Source organism: Eubalaena glacialis, chromosome 13, assembly GCF_028564815.1.
Source record: "Eubalaena glacialis isolate mEubGla1 chromosome 13, mEubGla1.1.hap2.+ XY, whole genome shotgun sequence".
Classification (NCBI taxonomy): domain Eukaryota; kingdom Metazoa; phylum Chordata; class Mammalia; order Artiodactyla; family Balaenidae; genus Eubalaena; species Eubalaena glacialis.
In genome coordinates, this window is record NC_083728.1 from 85,781,134 (window position 1) to 85,798,491 (window position 17,358).

Below are 17,358 nucleotides of genomic sequence, written 5' to 3' on the forward strand. Positions count from 1 at the left end.
GATCTACTCCTTGTCAGTGACCTGTTCCAGAGTACCCCTTGTCCTAGACTTCTGCAATAAAACCTTGCTAATATCCATTTGAGTCTTGATTTTTCTCGGTTTTCCATCATCCATGCACTCTGAATGTGTATACCCTTCACGATGGCCACCTCACAGTGTGACCCAGGGACCACCCACATCAGATTCATCTGGGATATGGTTTAACAATGCAGACCCTGAGGAAGCAGCGCCCACGCACATCGTTTTCAATAAGAAGCACATAAACGGATAAGAACTTCCACAAGACCAGTAGTTTCCAAAATACATTCCGCGAAATTATCCCAAGGATCTGTGGCTAGGGAAGGTATGGCCTTCCATTTCTTTGAGCAGCCCTGTTTTATATTTTACATTTCTCCACAAAAACCCATTTGTACGAAGAGGCTGCGTTGATGAACTCTTTGGAAACTGCTGCCTTTGCTCCTGTGGGTCTAGGCCAGGTCTGTTCTCATCTGTGTGGTCTGGAGAGTACGTGACACATATGGATGGAGACGTGGTAAAGCTGGAGGTGGAGGGTGAGGACCATCCTGAGTCACTGCTCTGGCAGGCCAGGTGCTTCCCTGAGCACAGCAAGGCTTGGCCCTGCTCTTCTATTCTCAAGACAGCCGGGAGCTCCAGGACCTTCTGGATCAGGAGCAGAAAGCCAAGGGCACTGGGGGGGAGCTGCTTCCCTCCAGGGACAGCCTCAGGCTGTGAACCTCCTTTCGGCCAGAAGCTTCCAGAGATCAAGGCCGGTATACTCACAGGAGTGGAGTTTGAAGAGAAGTTTGACAGTGTAATCATAGAGGTGGCTGCAGTCCAAGATGACCTGGATCAGCGGGGCGAGGCGGCACTGCCCAGCTGTCGTCACTGACACGGAACGGGACATGTCCAGGGAGTTGAACACTAGGGGACAGAAAGGGGAGAGGCAGCAGAGCTAGGAAATTAGAGGCGACCTTCTCAGACGGCAGAAGGCAGGAGTCTAACACACGAGGACCTATTCTGTGCAATCATGATCTCATGTAATGCATTTAATCCTTTCAACACTCCTATGGGGTAGCTAAGAGTATCCCCATCATACAGGGGAGGAAACTGAAGGTAAGTAACTTGAAGGTGGTCACAAAGCCAAGAAGCGGTTTTGCTGAGAGATGGTGATTTAAAAGCCAGAGCCCCTGTGGCCAGCGACGGCTAGACCAGGAGCCTGTGGCCCTGGCAGCCAAGATGCTCTGTGTGTCACAAACAGGTGAAATGAACTTGCTCTACTCTGCGCACAGCCCGGCGGGAGCCGAGGAAAGGGATTTACTGGGGGAGCATCCCGAATGCCTCTTCCGGTCTCAGGAGCTTCATGCTCCCTCCCCCACCTCCCTCCCGTATGGGCAGGAAGAACACATCCCCTTTTAAGGTTTCTGATTTAATGGGGAGGTGGGCTCTTGTTCAAGGGAAGCCCTCCGTTTCATGGGGAATCAGTATTTCAGGATCGAAAGGGGCTTTTGACAGCCAATCCAGCCCTCTGTCTCAGGCATGAACTTGGTCTCACAGTGATCTTGACCCTGAGAAGCACCCAATCTGGTGGTGCAATAGAAAACATGTGGGGAAACTATCAAACATTGATCAGAACACGAAGAAGGAAATAATTCAGCCTTGGCTTCCTGCTGGCTTGTCACAGGATTCTTGGAACACCACAAGGGGGGAAATGCAGGAACCCTGGTGGACAATTGGAGAAGAGGCTGCGAGGACCCAGGGCAAGGAGCCAGGAAGAGGACGAACCATCAGGATCAAGGCTGACGGAGGTCCTTGGGGGAGCTGGTCAACGGAAGCACTGCCCTCCACTCTCCCGGGCTCCAGAGAGCAAGCTGCTCCCACAGACCCCTCCACGTTAACCCCCTGCCCCTTGCCCCTCGCTCCTAAACCAAGCAACTAGATGCCTGGCCGTGGACCCTGAGTGCACACCACTGGCCAGGGCTGATTTCCTCCCTGCAGATGCTGCCCACCGCCTCTGGAGTCCCTGCACGTGGCCGGCACCGAAAGACTTTCCCTGCAGTCCCTCAGCGAGTGGGACTGCCCCGGAGAAAAGCCCAGAGCCACTGTGTTCGGCCTTCCCTGGCTGTACTAGCCCCTGTTAACAGGCTTAGTCTGGCAAGTGAAATAAAAGAAAAAAAACCCAAACAGTTCTAATTAAAAGGCAGCTTTTCTTCTTGACACAAATTAAAAGCAGCTGTCACTGCAAGGCGGCCATCCCCAAATCTCCTGGCTTCCTTAGGCTCCATGCTGGCAAGGAATCCCAGGCTGCTCCATCTCCCGGCCTGCCTGTCGCTTTCCAGGAATGCCCCTTGGCATCTAGTAACATTTAGAGCTGTGTGACCATGGGCAAGTTACTCAACCTCTCTGTGCCTCCAGATGCTTTTCTGCAAGATGCAGATGGTTCTAATAGCACATACCTCTTAAAGGTCTTGTAAGGAGGTCTCGTAAGGATTAAATGAGAATGTCCTATAAAGTTCATGGCAATGTGCAGTGGTCCTTCCCATTTGCTTTGAGATTGATTAAAATCACCTGGGGAAATTTGGAAACTACTAATGTCTGCCTGCAACTCCTCCATGCCCCCTTCTTTTTTAATTGGTCTGGGGTAGGGTTGAGGCATTAGTGGGTTTCAAAAGCCCCCCCAGGTGATTCTAATATGCAGCCAGGGTTGAAAACTATTTTCTAGCTCAGTGCTTCTCAAACTGTAGCATGCATCAGAATCCCCCCATAGGATTACTCCAGTAGAATTCTGTGATGATGGAAGAGCTCTGTACATGTGTCCAATATGCTAGCCATGTGTGGCTACTGAGTGCCTGCAATGTGGTGAGTGCAACTGAGGCCCTGACTTTTGAATGTTACTTAATCGTAATTAATTTAAAGAGTCACACGTGGCCAATGGCTACCCTGTTGGACAGTGCAGACTTGGGGAGTTTGTTAAAACAGATGGCTGGGCCCCACCTGCAGAGATTCTAATTCAGAAGGTCTGGGGTGGGACCCGAGAATGTGCATTTCTAGTACGTTCTCAGGTGATGCCGATGCTGCTGGTCTAGGGACCACACTTTGAGAATCACTGCAAGTGCACCAAACAAATGTTAATTGTAATTGGCCCACGTTTCCCGCAGTTGAAAACGCAGGGCCTCCTTCCGAAGGTTCTGGTCCCAATCTTACAGGGTCACAGACTAGGACTCAGAAGCTGGACAGACTTCTTCTAATACCAGCTCTCTCGATTTCTGTGGCTCACAAGAGGTGACTGAGGATGGGGGGCGGGTGGGGAAACGTGTAGAGGACGCTCTTGATTCCAAATCACTGCTCTCTGGGGGATGAGAAAACCACCGCCATTTAACCATGGAAGGGTTTGTGCGAAGACTTGGGGGAGCTCTCTCTAGAAAACTCTAGCTAATTCTCCCCAGATAATTCCAGATCATTCAGCTGGATGTTGACAGTAGTTTTTTAAAATAAATTTATTTATCTGTTTATTTTTGGCTGAGTTGGGTCTTTGTTGCTGCGCGCGGGGGCTACTCTTCATTGCGGTGCGCAGTCTTCTCATTGCAGTGGCTTCTCTTGTTGCAGAGCACAGGCTCTAGGCGTGCGGGCTTCAGTAGTTGTGGCTCACTGGCTCTAGAGCGCAGGCTCAGTAGTTGTGGCGCATGGGCTTAGTTGCTCTGCGGCATGTGGGATCTTCCTGGACCAGGGCTCGAACCCGTGTCCCCTGCATTGGCAGGCAGATTCTTAACCACTGCACCACCAGGGAAGCCTGTTGACGACATTTTATGAACTCTGTCCACCTGTTGTTTCTTCACTGCTGTTCATCCAGAAAGCAAGCATTCTAAACTTGGTTGTTGAGCACTTGCTATATGCCAGGCATGGGGCCAGAACAGAGGTGAGCAGGCATGGTTCCTGATTTCTGAGGAGGAGCTCAGCGTCTATTGCTAATAACCCAAGTGATCAATGCATATGGAAACAGAGCCGGGTATCATGGGATGCCGGGGCAGAAAGGGTGACTGTGCAGGCCACCTGGGCAGAAATACACCCTGAGGGCCAGCCCAGCTGAGCAGCAGACAGGCCTGGGCCAAAGGACCAGCCAGTGCTGGGGCCACAGTCTAGGGTCTGTCAGAGGCCGGAACTGTCTTTGGACTCTTGGAGGCCTGGGCTTAGCGGGGAGGCCAGCAGGGTGGGGATCGCAGTCTTTCCGCTCACGTGAAAATGCCCTTGGGCTTCAGCCCCTCCCTGCACCAGGGCCAAGAGAACAGACACGGTGTGGGCAGCTCCATCTCCCTGGCCCTGAGCTGCACAACTTGCATGGAGACGGGGGCTAGGCCAGCTGGTCCGAGCAGGGAACCAGGCTGGGGGTTAAGTGATGCCCAGGAAAGCCTGGGCCAGACAGGAGGGAGAGACTCACCAGTTTGGAAGAGGTTAAGTTCACACTCCAGGTAGTCGAACATTTCCACTGTCAGCTGGAAACTGGACCCAAGAGGAAAGAGAGCTTATACTCCACGGCCCGAGGCCAGCGCTCCACCTGTCCCTGCCCCCAAGCCCTGTACTGCCGCCAATGTACACGTGCACACACACATACACACACACAGCAGCTTCAATTCTTAGCCCCAACCTAAGTGGGTATTAAGGCCATTGGAAGATCAAGCAGGGCAAATTCAACAGTGACAGCAGCAAAGAAAGAGGGCAGAGGGGCACAGAGAAGGGAGGCTTGGAGTGGGAGATGCCCTGGAAGGGTTCTTGAGGAGGCGCCAGGAGTAAGTGGCCCCAAGGTCAAGTCACTCAGGGGCTTTAGTCCCCACCCCAGCCACTGCCCTTGCCCTCAGGCCCTCTGTGACCCTAAACGGAAGTGACAGCATCTACCCAAGCTTTCTCTCCCATCGAGTCCAGAATGTGAGGACAGCCACTTACAAGTTGTTAACATCACTCTCTCCGGCCTCGTCCAGCTGCCGGTCACTCATCTGAAGGTTGCCTGGGAACCTAGGATTCTGGAAGGGAGGCAGAGGAAGTCAGAACAGGGCACCTCAAGAGCTCTCTATACAGACCAACTAAGCCGACATCAAGCAAGCCAGCCCCGCTGAGCTCGGGCCACAGCAGGTGGATCCTGCTTGGTGCAGGTGCCTGCATGCTCCCTGGGGAGGTGTGGCAGTGCTCACAGCCTCACACACGCACACACAGGTCCTGCGATTGGTTCACGGCAAAGAACACCCACTGCCCATCATCACAGGGGAAGGCTTCATCCCAACCCTGGGACCCAGGGGAGGGCCCCTCGCTCACAGCCTGTGCCACGGACATCTTCTCTGTGGTGCAATGACACCAAGCGTGTGAGAGTGGTCGGTCTTCAGCTTGACACCCACACCATGCAGGCAGTGCAGCCTTTGCTTATTTCCAATATGTTCTGAATACTATCCAGGCTTCCTGCTGCCCTCTGGCCATTTCCTGAAGCTGCTATTGTGAGCTCAGGGCAGGCAAACCCATTCTCATATTAACTTTAGCAAAACATAATTAGTAAAACAAACTTGAAGGCTGGAAAATATTACATCAAGCACCCGCACAGTCAGGGGAAATTATGTGGGATCATCAGTTGTCGAGTATCTGTGTCCTGCTCTCTTTCTCGGTGTGGTCTGTCTGGAGCGTGTGGAACACAGGGCAGCAGGGCAGGTGGAGGGGAGCACAGAGAGATGGGTGGCCAGGCCACCAAGGGGGCTCTAAATGCCAGTGTGAGCTCTTCAGGCTCTGAAGACAGAAATCCTCCACTCCGGCACCTCCCTCTCTGGCTGTAACACCCAGCGCTCTGCCCTTGCAGCCCATTCCTGCCCTCAGGCCCACCACCCCTGCTCCTCTGCCTCAGAGACTCAGGCTGGTTCCTTTATCCTTCTGGTCGCATTTACTTCCTCACTCAGTCTGGACATTATGATGACCTGGTCCCCTTCTCCATTTCCACCGCCAGCTCCCTAATTCTGGCCATTTTCCCTCCCACCTGGCATGCCATTCTTCCTTACCTCCTATCTGCCTCATACCCACCCTTCAAGGACCACCTCAAGACCCACTTCCTTCATTCTGCCCTTTAGGATGCCATATCCCTCCATCATTTCAAAACATCCCTGGCACTTTTCTGCAGGCACACATACCTGCCCGGCACTATTACACAGCTACTGCAAGTAGCTGCAGTGTATATATACTGCAAGTGTATAAGCTTCTCTCCCCGACAGATCTGTAAACACCTAAAGAGTAGACCCTTTTTTCTTATTCTTATATGCACTTGGCACACAGTTTTACATGCATTAAGTGTGTAAGAAATACCAGCTAGGGCTTCCCTGGTGGCGCAGGGGTTAAGAATCCACCTGCCAATGCAGGGGACACGGGTTCAAGCCCTGGTCTGGGAAGATCCCATGTGCCGCAGAGCAACTAAGCCCACGCGCCATAACTACTGAGCCTGCGCTCTAGAGCCCGCGAGCCACAACTACTGAAGCCCGCGCGCCTAGAGCCTGTGCTCCGCAACAGAAGAAGCCACCGCAATGAGAAGCCTGCGCACTGCAACGAAGAGTAGCCCCCGCTCGCCACAATTAGAGAAAGCCCGCGTGCAGCAAAGAAGACCCAATGCAGCCAAAAATAAGTAATAATAAATAAAATAAATATTAAAAAATCTTATATATAAAAAAAAGAAATGTCAGCTAAAGTCATATCTTGATTAGAAGGTCCTGTGTGGAAACTTACTATATAAATGGAAGGCGTTGTTTCTATTAACAGTCAAGTCAGTGCTTCTGAAGTATTTTTATAAGGCCACCTGATGGATCGGGTTCCTCTTTCTATTTGCAAAATGGGGAACAAAAGGTGCAGAAAACCTGGGCCAAAATCCCAGGCCCCTTGTCACATCCCAGGGGCCTGACTGCAGTCACTCTATAAAATGTTTCCTCTTACATAGCTGGGATATGGTGTGAACACTCCCTGAGAAGCCAGGCTGTCTCATTACCTGGAAAACCTGACAATTAAGCCCAGCCAGGTGTGAGGGGACAGGGCGGGGAGGTGGGGGAAGCGGGGGCGGGGGGAGTGCGTGGCTGGCAGTGGCAGCAGGATTGTCGCAAAGACTCACTTTGGTGTGGTACTCCATCTTCGTTCTCAGCAGTTTGAGGTAGATGCTGCAAAGCTGCCCATACCCCTCACTCAGGTGGCCCTTTCAGGACGAGGAAAGAAAGCAGGGTGTCAACAAGAACATTGGGTTGAAAGATCTACAGCCAGGATTTCTTTTTGAAATAATATGTATTTTTTGTGAGTATGAAAATAACATACATCCGCTGTTGAAAATTCGGAAAACATAAAAAAGTACATATGCAAACAAATCACCCTTAACCTAACCACCAGATATAATCATATATACACTATTGATACTATGTATAAAATAGATAACTAATGAGAACCTACTATATAGCACAGGGAACTCTACTCAATGCTCTGTGGTGACCTAAGTGGGAAGGAAATCCAAAAAAAGAGGGAACGTATGTATACATATTGCTGATTCACTTTACTGTACAGTAGAAACTAACACAATATTGTAAAGCAACTATACTCCAATAAAAATTAAAAAAAAGAACTACAATGAGATACCACCTCACATCTATTAGGAAAGCTAATATCAAAAAAAAAAGTGCTGGGGAGGATGTGGAGAAATTGGTACCCTTGGACACTGTTAGTGGGGATGTAAAATGGTACAGCAACTGTGGAAAACAGTATGGCAGCTCCTCAAAAAATTACAAATAGAGTTACCATATGATCCTGAAATTCCACCTCTCAGTATATACTCAAATGAATTGAAAGAAGGATCTTGAAAATATTTGCACACCCATGTTCATAGAAGCATTATTTACAATAGCTAAAACATGGAGGCAACCAAAGTGTCCATCGACAGATGAATGAATAAACAGAATGTGATATACCCATACAACGGAATATTATTCAGTCTTAAAAAGGAAATTCTGACACGTACTACAACATGAATGAATCTTGAGTACATTATGTTAAGTGAAATAATCCAGTCACAAAAGGACAAATAGTGTATGATTCCATTTATATGAGGTACTTAGATTAGTAAAAAATCTTGAGACAGAAAGTAAAATGGTGGTTTCTAGGGGCTGGAGGTGGGGAGGGGAATGGGGAGTTATTGTTTAATGGATATAGATTTCCAGTTTTACAAGATGAAAAGTTTCAGAGATGGATGGTGTGATGATTATACAACAATATGAACGTACTTAATACCACTCAACTGTACACTTAAGAAATGGTTAAGGTAGTAAATTTCATGTTATGTGTATTTTACCACAATAAAAATTTGGAAGAATTTTAATAAAATGTTGATATACATTGAAAAACAAAATTAGAAAGAACATTTGGAAAATGTAAAAAAGTACATATGCAAACAAATCACCCTTAACCTAACCACCAGATATAATCATGGCTAACATTTTGGGGTTCACAATGTTATTTTTTCAATTTAAACAGACTTAATTTTTTAGGGGAGTTTTAGGGTCACAGCAAAATGGAACAGAAAGTACAGAGATTCCCCATGTCCCCCCTGTCCCCACACATACACAGCCTCTTCCACTGTTAACATCCCTCACCAGAGTGGGACATTTGTTATAATTGATGAACCTGACACATCGTTATCATCCAAAGTAAAGTTTACATTAGGGTTCACTCTTGGTGCTGTACATCCTATGGGTTTTGACAAATGTATAATGACATGGATTTACCATTATAGTATCATACAGAGTAGTTTCACTGCCCTAGAAATCCTCTGTGCTCCACCTTTATTTTAAAAGATAAAATGGGATCAATATGGTTTTTTTCACTTAATATACTGCAATTTTTTCCATCTTCTTAAATTTTCTTCTGTATCATTATTTTTCGTGACTACCCAGGACGTTATAAGTCTGTACTGTAATTTATCAGACCAGCTCCCTACTGTTGTGTGTTTTAGTTGTAGGCAAGTTTTTCTATGTAAACTATGTTTCGATGAACATTCTTACAGTATCATCTTGTGTACAAACATCCTTTGGGTAAATTCTGGACGATGCTTCTCATTTAAGAACCTTAAGTCTCCCATCCTTAGTAATCACAGTCTGACTATGGGCTATCTCCTTCCTTTTGTCTCTCTATCTAAACACAGGAGAGGAAACACCTCCTCCAGATGGATTTCAACAGACTAAGAGCATCTATGGTATTATACCTGGGATGGGGGTTTGAAATGGGACTAAACCTAGCTGGTAAAGAAGAAGCCTTCCCATGGAGTCTGCCCATGCAGTCATGTCCTAGGTGCCTGGGCTAGCAGAGTGATGCTGGCAACTCCCCATTACATACAAAAGAAAAGGAAAATGGGGCACAAAGAACCTTAAACTGAATAACTGTGGCTCCCACGTGAGTCTTGACTTCTACATCCTCTAGCGTAGAGGAATCCCTTTGAAAGATGTCTCAAGGGGCACCAAAGAGAGTTGAGTAATCAAAGGAGTTTAAAAACATCAATGCCAGAGATGACAGTATTTCATAATGTATTAATTTTCTATGAAAATTTGTATTTTATGATATACTTGTTCATTATAGAAAAATCAGAAAGTAGTGAGAAGTAGAAAAAGCAAAAATATGCTCATCATCAAAGACAACTATACTTCATGTGAAAATGTATAAGGATCAAAAAGGTGGGGACTTCCCTGGTAGTGCAGTGGTTAAGAATTCACCTCCCAATGCAGGGTATGTGGGTTCGATCCCTGGTCAGGGAACTAGATCCCACATGCATGCTGCAACTAAGAGTTCCCATGCCACAACTAAGGAGCCCGCTGGCTGCAACTAAGGAGCCCATCAGCCACAACTAAGACCTGGCACAACCAAAAATAAATAAATAAAATGAATAAAAATTTAAAAAATGGATATTAAAAAAAAAGTAAAAGGTGAATGGATCAAAGACTTAAATGTAAAATGCAAAACTATAAAACTCCTAGAAGATCACAAAGGAGAAAACCTGGATAACCTTGAGTATGGTGATGACTCTAGATACAACACCAAAGGCAGAATCCATGAAAGAAATAATTGATAAGCTGGGCTTCATTAAAATTAAAAACTTCTACTATGGGACTTCCCTGGTGGCGCAGTGGTTAAGAATCTGCCTGCCAATGCAGGGGACATGGGTCCGAGCCCTGGTCCGGGAAGATCCCACATGTTGCAGAGCAACTAAGCCCATGAGCCACAACTACTGAGCCCACACACTGCAACTACTGAAGCCTGCGTGCTCTAGGGCCCGTGCTCCACAACAAGAGAAGCCACGGCAGTGAGTAGCCTGCGCACCACAAAGAAGAGTAGCCCCCACTCGCCGCAACTGGAGAAAGCCCGCGTGCAGCAACGAAGACCCAACATAGCAAAAACAAACAAACAAACAAACAAAAACTTCTACTCTGCAAAAGACATTGTCAAGAGAATGAGAAGATAAGCCACAGACTGGGAGAAAATATTTGCAAAAGACATATCTGATAAAGGACAGTTATCTAAAACATATAAATATACTCCTAAAACTCAACAATAAGAAAACAAACAATCCAGCTAAAAAATGGGCCTAAGACCTCCACAGAAACCTTATGAGAGAAGATGTTTAGATGGTCAATAAGCATATGAAAAGATGCTCCACATCCTATGTCAACAGGGAAATGCAAATTAAAACAATGAAATACCACTACATACCTATTAGAATGGCCAAAATCCAGAACACTGACAACACCAAATACTGATGAGGATGCAGAGCAACAGGAACTCTCATTCACTGCTGGTGGGAATGCAGAGTGATACAGCCACTTCGGAAGATAGTTTGGTAGTTTCTTACAAAACTAAACATACTATTACCATAGGATTCAACTATGGAGCTCCTTGGTTTTCACCCAAAGGAGTTGAAAACTTAAGTCCACACAAAAACCTGCACATGGATGTTTGTAGCAGCTTTACTCATAATTACCAAAACTTGGAAGCAACCAGGATGACCCTCAGTAGGTGAATGGATACATAAACTGTGATGCATCCAAACAGTGGAATATTACTGAGCAGTAAAAAGAAATGAGCTATGAAGCCATGAAAAGATGTGGAGGAAACTTACTTGAATATTACTAAGTGAAAGAAGCCAGTCTGAAAAGACTACATACTATATGATTCCAACTATATGACATCTGGGAAAGGTAAAACTATGGAGACTGTAAAAAGATCAGTGGTTGCCAAGAGTTGGGGGGGGTGGGGTGGGGTGAACAGGTAGAGCACAGAGGATTTTTAAGTCAGTGAAAATATTCTGTATGATGGATACATTTGTCCAAACCCACAGAATGTACAACACCACAAGTGAACTGTAATGTAAACTATGGACTTTGGTGATTGTGATGGATGTGTCAGTAGGTTCATCCATTAGGGGAGGCTATGCATGTTTGCGGGCAGGGCAGGTATATGGAAACTCTGTACTTTCCACTCAATTTTTCAGTGAACCTAAAACTGCTCTTAAAAAAAAATAAGGTCTTAATTTTTAAAAAAAAAGTAAAAGAAGTTTCTAACTTCAGACACTCTTAGTCAAATGGAAGAGACAGACTACATAGGAAAAAAGACCTAAAAGAATTCTATTTTGGATAACAAGGCAGGCAGGCTAGGTACCTGGGTTGACCTTCCCACTGAAAACTACTAACAATATTGAGTGAAATATTAAAAATGCTTTGAAGGCATTAATGAACTTGCAAGAGAGTAAGGAATCCTCAGGCCAGGAACTGAGTAATTCAGACATTCAGAGAGCAAATGACTTGACGGGGTCAGGGAATGGTGGGGAGGGGGCACTTTGCCACACCAAGTGAACCTGAGTTTTGGTTTTCTGGGCCTTAAGGCCCAGGTGGTGAACAGGAGGCAGGGCTCTCACCTGCCCAACTTGAGGAGTCTAGTGGAAGAGCCAAAAGACTTCCTCCTCTGTGCAGGGGAATTAAGGGTCAATTGGAAATAACACACATGTACTCCTGCACTGAAGGAGTACCCCCTGAGGACTGCAAAGAAAATCTACTGCCTTAAACCACTGTTGTGATCAGAGGGCGGAAAAAACTACTGCTGAGAATTGGACCCGTGAGCCAGTCCTCAAGGGGATCTGCTCAGAATTCACAAAACTTTTAAGCTGAGAATTTAATTTAGAGTGATCTTAATGGATGCAAGTGCCAATTCCCTCTGGAGGAAGCTGCCTTTGTTAGAATTCAAAGAATTCCCACCAAAAAAATCTCCAGGAAAATGAGCAGCTCACAGTAGAAAAGTAACTAAATACAAAAAGAAACTACATAGCAGGAGCAAAATTCATCAAAACAACAGATGGCAGAAACAGACCTCTAAGGGCTTTAGATACTAGAATTATAAAAAGTGATATATAAAACCACTATATTTAACAAGCCTAAAAAAATTAGAGACTGTTTCAAAATATATGCAGGGCACAATAAATTATAAAGAATGCCAAGCAGATTAGAAAAAACCAAACCAAACCAAACCTAAAATTCCAAGAAATGAGAATGATACTAAAATTGAAAACCTTATGGAGAGGTTTAACAACAGATTAGACCCAGCTGAAGAGGGAATAAGTGAACTGAAAGCTAGATCTACTGAAATTATCCAGAATGCAGTATAGAGACAAACAGGTAGAAAAAAATGAAATAGTGGTTTAAAGACATGGGGAATAGAGTGAGAAAGTCTAAAATACTGCTAACCAAAGTCTCAGAGGAAAACAAAGAATGAAGCAAATCAATATTTAGAGACAATGAGAATTTTTCATAACTGGTAAAATATAATAATCTACAGATTTAAAAAGTCCAAAGAATCTACAATAAATTCACAGCTAGATAAATACTAAGAACTTAAAAACAGAGAAACAAACACAGATTAGCTTCAAAGAAGCAATGGTAAGTCTGACAGCAGACTTCATAAAAATGATGGAAGCCAGAAGTCAGTGGAAGGACATCTTGACTAATATCTTCCATGTGCTGAAAGAAAAGAACTATTATCCCAGAATTCTGAAGTCAGAGAAAATATCTTCCATGAATGAGGGTGAAATAAAGACATTCTCCATCAGGTAAAAGTGGTTGTTTGCCACCAGCAGACTCTCACTAAAGTAAGTTCTAAAGGAAATAACTCAGGCAGAAAGAAAGAGATCCCAAATGGATGGCCTGAGATGTAAGAGGAAATGAAGAGTGCAGAATAAAACAATTAAAATAAAATATCTTCTAGGGTCTAAAAGCAACAAAAATTAAAATGCATGACAACAACATACAAGGGAGTGAATGGGGTTAAAATATTCTAAGGTCTTTGTGCTATACTGGAAACAGATATGATATTTAGACATTGATATGAATTTTAGACATTGATAACCTAAGCATGCACTTTGTAATTATTAGATAACATTATCAAAAAATTAAAAAAATACAAAACCTCTGTTTTTATTTTTTATCTTCCCACTAGTAATGAGGGGGAAATTGAATGAGAAAGAAAATACCCAATCAATCCAAAAGAAGGCAAACAATGAGAGAAATAGAAACAGAACAGATGGGACAAATAGCATAAAATAAGATGGGAGATATAAATCTAAACATATTATGAATTATAATAAATGTAAACAGAGTAAACGTCCAGTTAAGACAAAGACTGCCATCTTGAATTTTAAAAAAAATCCAACTAAATGCTATTGACAAGTATATTTCTAAGACAAAAGAATATAGAAAAGTCAATCAGTCAATCACTATGCTGTACATCTGAAACTAATATAGTATTATAAATCAACTATACTTCAATTTTAAACAAAAACTGACCATGAACTAGCTCACACAGCAAGTCTCAAAAAAACTTTGAAAATCAATATCATATTGATTCTCTGGGCCACAGTGCAATAAATATATATGTAAAAAATATTAAAAAGAATATAGAAAAGTCAAAAGTAAAAGGATGAAAAAAGATATACCAGATAAATTTTAGCAAAAAAAGGAAAAAGACCTAAGCTTTCCATGTTACAGAAATGTAATAGAAAGCTCTCTAGCATACAGTTGGGAGTTTTGGGGACAAACCTCTGCTTTGTTTAGGTTAACTAGTCTTGTGACATAGGAAAAGCTGCTTCCCTCTCTGGGCCTGTATTTCTCATCTATAATGGGTAGATTGGACAACATAATTGCTAACATTTTGTGAGTTCAGACCGACACAGGTAAGAATTTGAAGGAAAGGGCTAACATAGTAGTTCTTAACCAGTGGGGCAAAATGACACATCAGAATCACCTGGGGAGATTCTTCAAAAGGCAGATTACCTCCTGTCCATACACATACTCCTTGAATCTAGAGGGATTCCGGTATGTGTACAAAACCACTCTTTTCAATGTATTCTGATATTGCCATCTACCTCCTCTCTCTTCCTAAGGCACTGAGAATCCCTAGACAGGAAAGAAAAACCACTGGCATTAAGGATTGGGAATGCCAGTTCTCAATGTACTGTGACCCCAATGGGACCAGTAGAAGGAAAGAAGTAGGAACTGTGACAGTGTCACTGCCGAAGGATCCCAATGCCCAGAGAGCATTATGACATGAGCTTCCATCGGCAGGAGAAACTCCCAGGCCCTAGAACTTCCCTACAGCTTCCAGGGACCCCAGGTAAGACAGTGGATATCATGGTTGCATTTGGGGGCATCTTTGACTCCCTCCCTGATGTTCATGAGAGAAATGCTAAACAAGCTGAAAGAGATGAATTTGTTCCATTCCACAGTCCTTGTTCTGTGGCCTCTGGGAAAGGATAAGGTGGCACAGGTGGCCCCTGGGTGCGTGTCCAAACTCACCCACATCCTGCTCATGTCACTCAATTCGTTTTTGTATCTCAGAGAGTCCTTCAGGACCTGGAGAGAGAAGGAGAGGAGACAGAGGATGGTGAAACATGGGTCTGGGGTGGAGCAGAGAGGGTGATGGGAGAGAGACGAAGCCGTCCCTGAAATTGGTACCCAAGAGGCCAGGAGATGGGGGCGGCTGCCATCCCCTGTGCGAGAGTGGATAGTGGCTCTTGGGACTCAGGCAACTGCACTTTCCCCACGTGGGTCCCGGGATCCCTGCCCATCCCCTGCAGCCCCAGGAACTCACGTTTGGGTGTCCATCCCGGAGGAGTTTGTGGAACACGTGGCAGAATTTCCAGCAGAGCACGGCGTTGCTGGAGAGGGGCAGCCGGTTGACAACAGACCAAAAGGTCTGCGCCCCCTTTTCATGGTGGGTGCCCAGTATGCACGGTGAGGGAAGGTCATGGAAAACAAAGGCAACCAACCCTGGGATGAAGCCTCTAAAGGCCACTGCGGGGGCTGTGTGTTGTTCATGGCGCCTGGCACTACCCATCAGAGGGCACCGCTTATAATGAAGGCACCACAGATCTGTACAAGTATCCTGGCAGTTTTTTGGCGGATGGCAAAAAAGTGCCTCCTTCTAATAAAATCCATTTTATCAGATGATTTCCAAAGAGACAGCAATGTCTTTTGGGAGGGGTGTCTTTTCCTAATTTGCACAAGTGCGTTCTGGGCCAGCAGCGGCTCTGGTTGGCCTTTAGTGGGAAGATGCTTCGGTTGGAATTAGGGCTTTGCTGTGGGAAGACAGACTCTGCCCTTCCTCTAGGTTTGCCGAGTTTGTGGTGGGGACTTTGTGGGGAGGTGGGTGGAGGGTGTGGTGTGTGTGTATAATTACAGCTAACATTTTAACAACACAATACAGCCTCTCAAAATTCTTTCTTACGCACTATTCCAAAGCAAGGGTGTGCTTCAGCTCTTCAAGTGCCCCGGCCTCTGCTGGGGACCCGACCCCCTGGCTACTGACACCCTTGGCTCCTCTTCCAGGTAGCATCTGACTCCTCTCCCATTAGGCACTGTGCTCTTACCCTGAAAGTGGCAGTCTTTGTTTAAAATGTATTTTCCCTAAATTTAAAATGACGCTTTCGGGACTTCCCTGGTGGCGCAGTGGTTAAGAATCCGCCTGCCAATGCAGGGAACACGGGTTCAAGCCCTGGGCCGGGAAGATCCCACGTGCCGTGGAGCAACTAAGCCCGTGTGCCACAACTACTGAGCCTGTGCTCTAGAGCCCGTGAGCCACAACTTCTGAGCCCACGTGCTGCAACTACTGAAGCCCGCGCACCTAGAGCCCGTGCTCCGCAACAAGAGAAGCCACCGCAGTGAGAAGCCTGCGCACCGCAACGAAGAGTAGCCCCCGCTCACCGCAACTAGAGAAAGCCCGCACGCAGCAACAAAGACCCAACACAGCCAAAAATAAATAAATAAAATGACGCTTTCACTCCACCTCTTCTAAAAACCTTCCTGGCCTCGTTCAGGGGTGCCTTCATTTCCCAACACCTTGAATTCCCTGTATGCGGACTCCTGCGGCCACTTCCTCCTGAGATCCAAATCCAAACACACCCGCCACATGGAGTGCCTGCCACGCTTTGCGTGTAATAAATGTCCTTCTGGCCTCGAGTGACTTTAACAGAGCTCCAGACCTCCGTAATTAGGGAGCACCCCCCCTACTTTTTTTTTTAACTTGGAAGACATTTACATTTATTTTTACTTTCCCACATCACCAGTCATGGATGAGTGGCTTGCATCTCCATCAGGAAAACATAGCACTATCGAGTTACTATTAATATTATATCCAATAGAGAACTCAATCTTTGGTCACAGCGTTAAGAGCTCCTGGATTTAGTCCCATCAGCCCTCTCTGAAATGACCTAAGGGAGCCTTTTTTGAGGCAAGTAGAGGATTTCCACATTTCCTTTGTAATGGATGCTTACACAGGCCTCACACACCCGGTAACTGGACACCATTAACCCCAGGTATGGCAATGTCCTTGGAACTTTCGGCTTTTTAATCCAGGCTCAGGTAAGAAGCACCGCACCATGTAGGAAAGACTTGCCTCAGGTTAGAAACTATGGGACTCACCCAAAAGACGTGTTGTTTTGCTTCTGAGCTGGAAAGTGTGGTAAAGTTCCCTCCCTGGACTGAAATTTGTATTTTGAGAGGGGCTGCCTTGAACACGGACTTTTGGGTCTAGAAGCTGAAATCAGCTTTTGGTCTTCGAGTGATTCTGAAATAACTTATGGTTTCACCTCAAGCACAGCCCCCTGGGACTAGAAGGAAGCCAAGAGGAGAGATGGACAGCCCCCTACCCTCAACTGAGATGATTTCTCACAGCAGATTGTGGCTCCTTTACCGGAGAGCAATCTCCTGAAACAGAAGCCAGGGACGTGTGGAGCTGGCCGGGCACCCTGGCTTGGAAAGAGGCAAGCAGACCTTTCTGTCT

General features: G+C 45.7%; 1 protein-coding gene and 1 non-coding gene across 4 annotated transcripts in view; both read right to left on the reverse strand.

The window, feature by feature from the left end:
• Positions 1-17,358, reverse strand: part of HIP1 (huntingtin interacting protein 1) — a 152,854-nt gene that overhangs the window by 31,417 nt on the left and 104,079 nt on the right. For all 3 annotated transcript variants that reach the window (XM_061210335.1, XM_061210337.1, XM_061210336.1), the window contains exons 3-8: positions 15,169-15,311; positions 14,874-14,930; positions 7,118-7,198; positions 4,936-5,012; positions 4,433-4,494; positions 781-921 (exon numbers count right to left, since the gene is read on the reverse strand). In XM_061210335.1, coding sequence (XP_061066318.1) covers positions 781-921; positions 4,433-4,494; positions 4,936-5,012; positions 7,118-7,198; positions 14,874-14,930; positions 15,169-15,311 — 561 coding nt within the window. The remainder of the gene's footprint in view (positions 1-780; positions 922-4,432; positions 4,495-4,935; positions 5,013-7,117; positions 7,199-14,873; positions 14,931-15,168; positions 15,312-17,358) is intronic.
• LOC133104553 (small nucleolar RNA SNORA25) lies at positions 16,656-16,788 on the reverse strand. Its single transcript, XR_009703616.1, has one exon. It is a non-coding gene; the product is annotated as a small nucleolar RNA SNORA25 (small nucleolar RNA).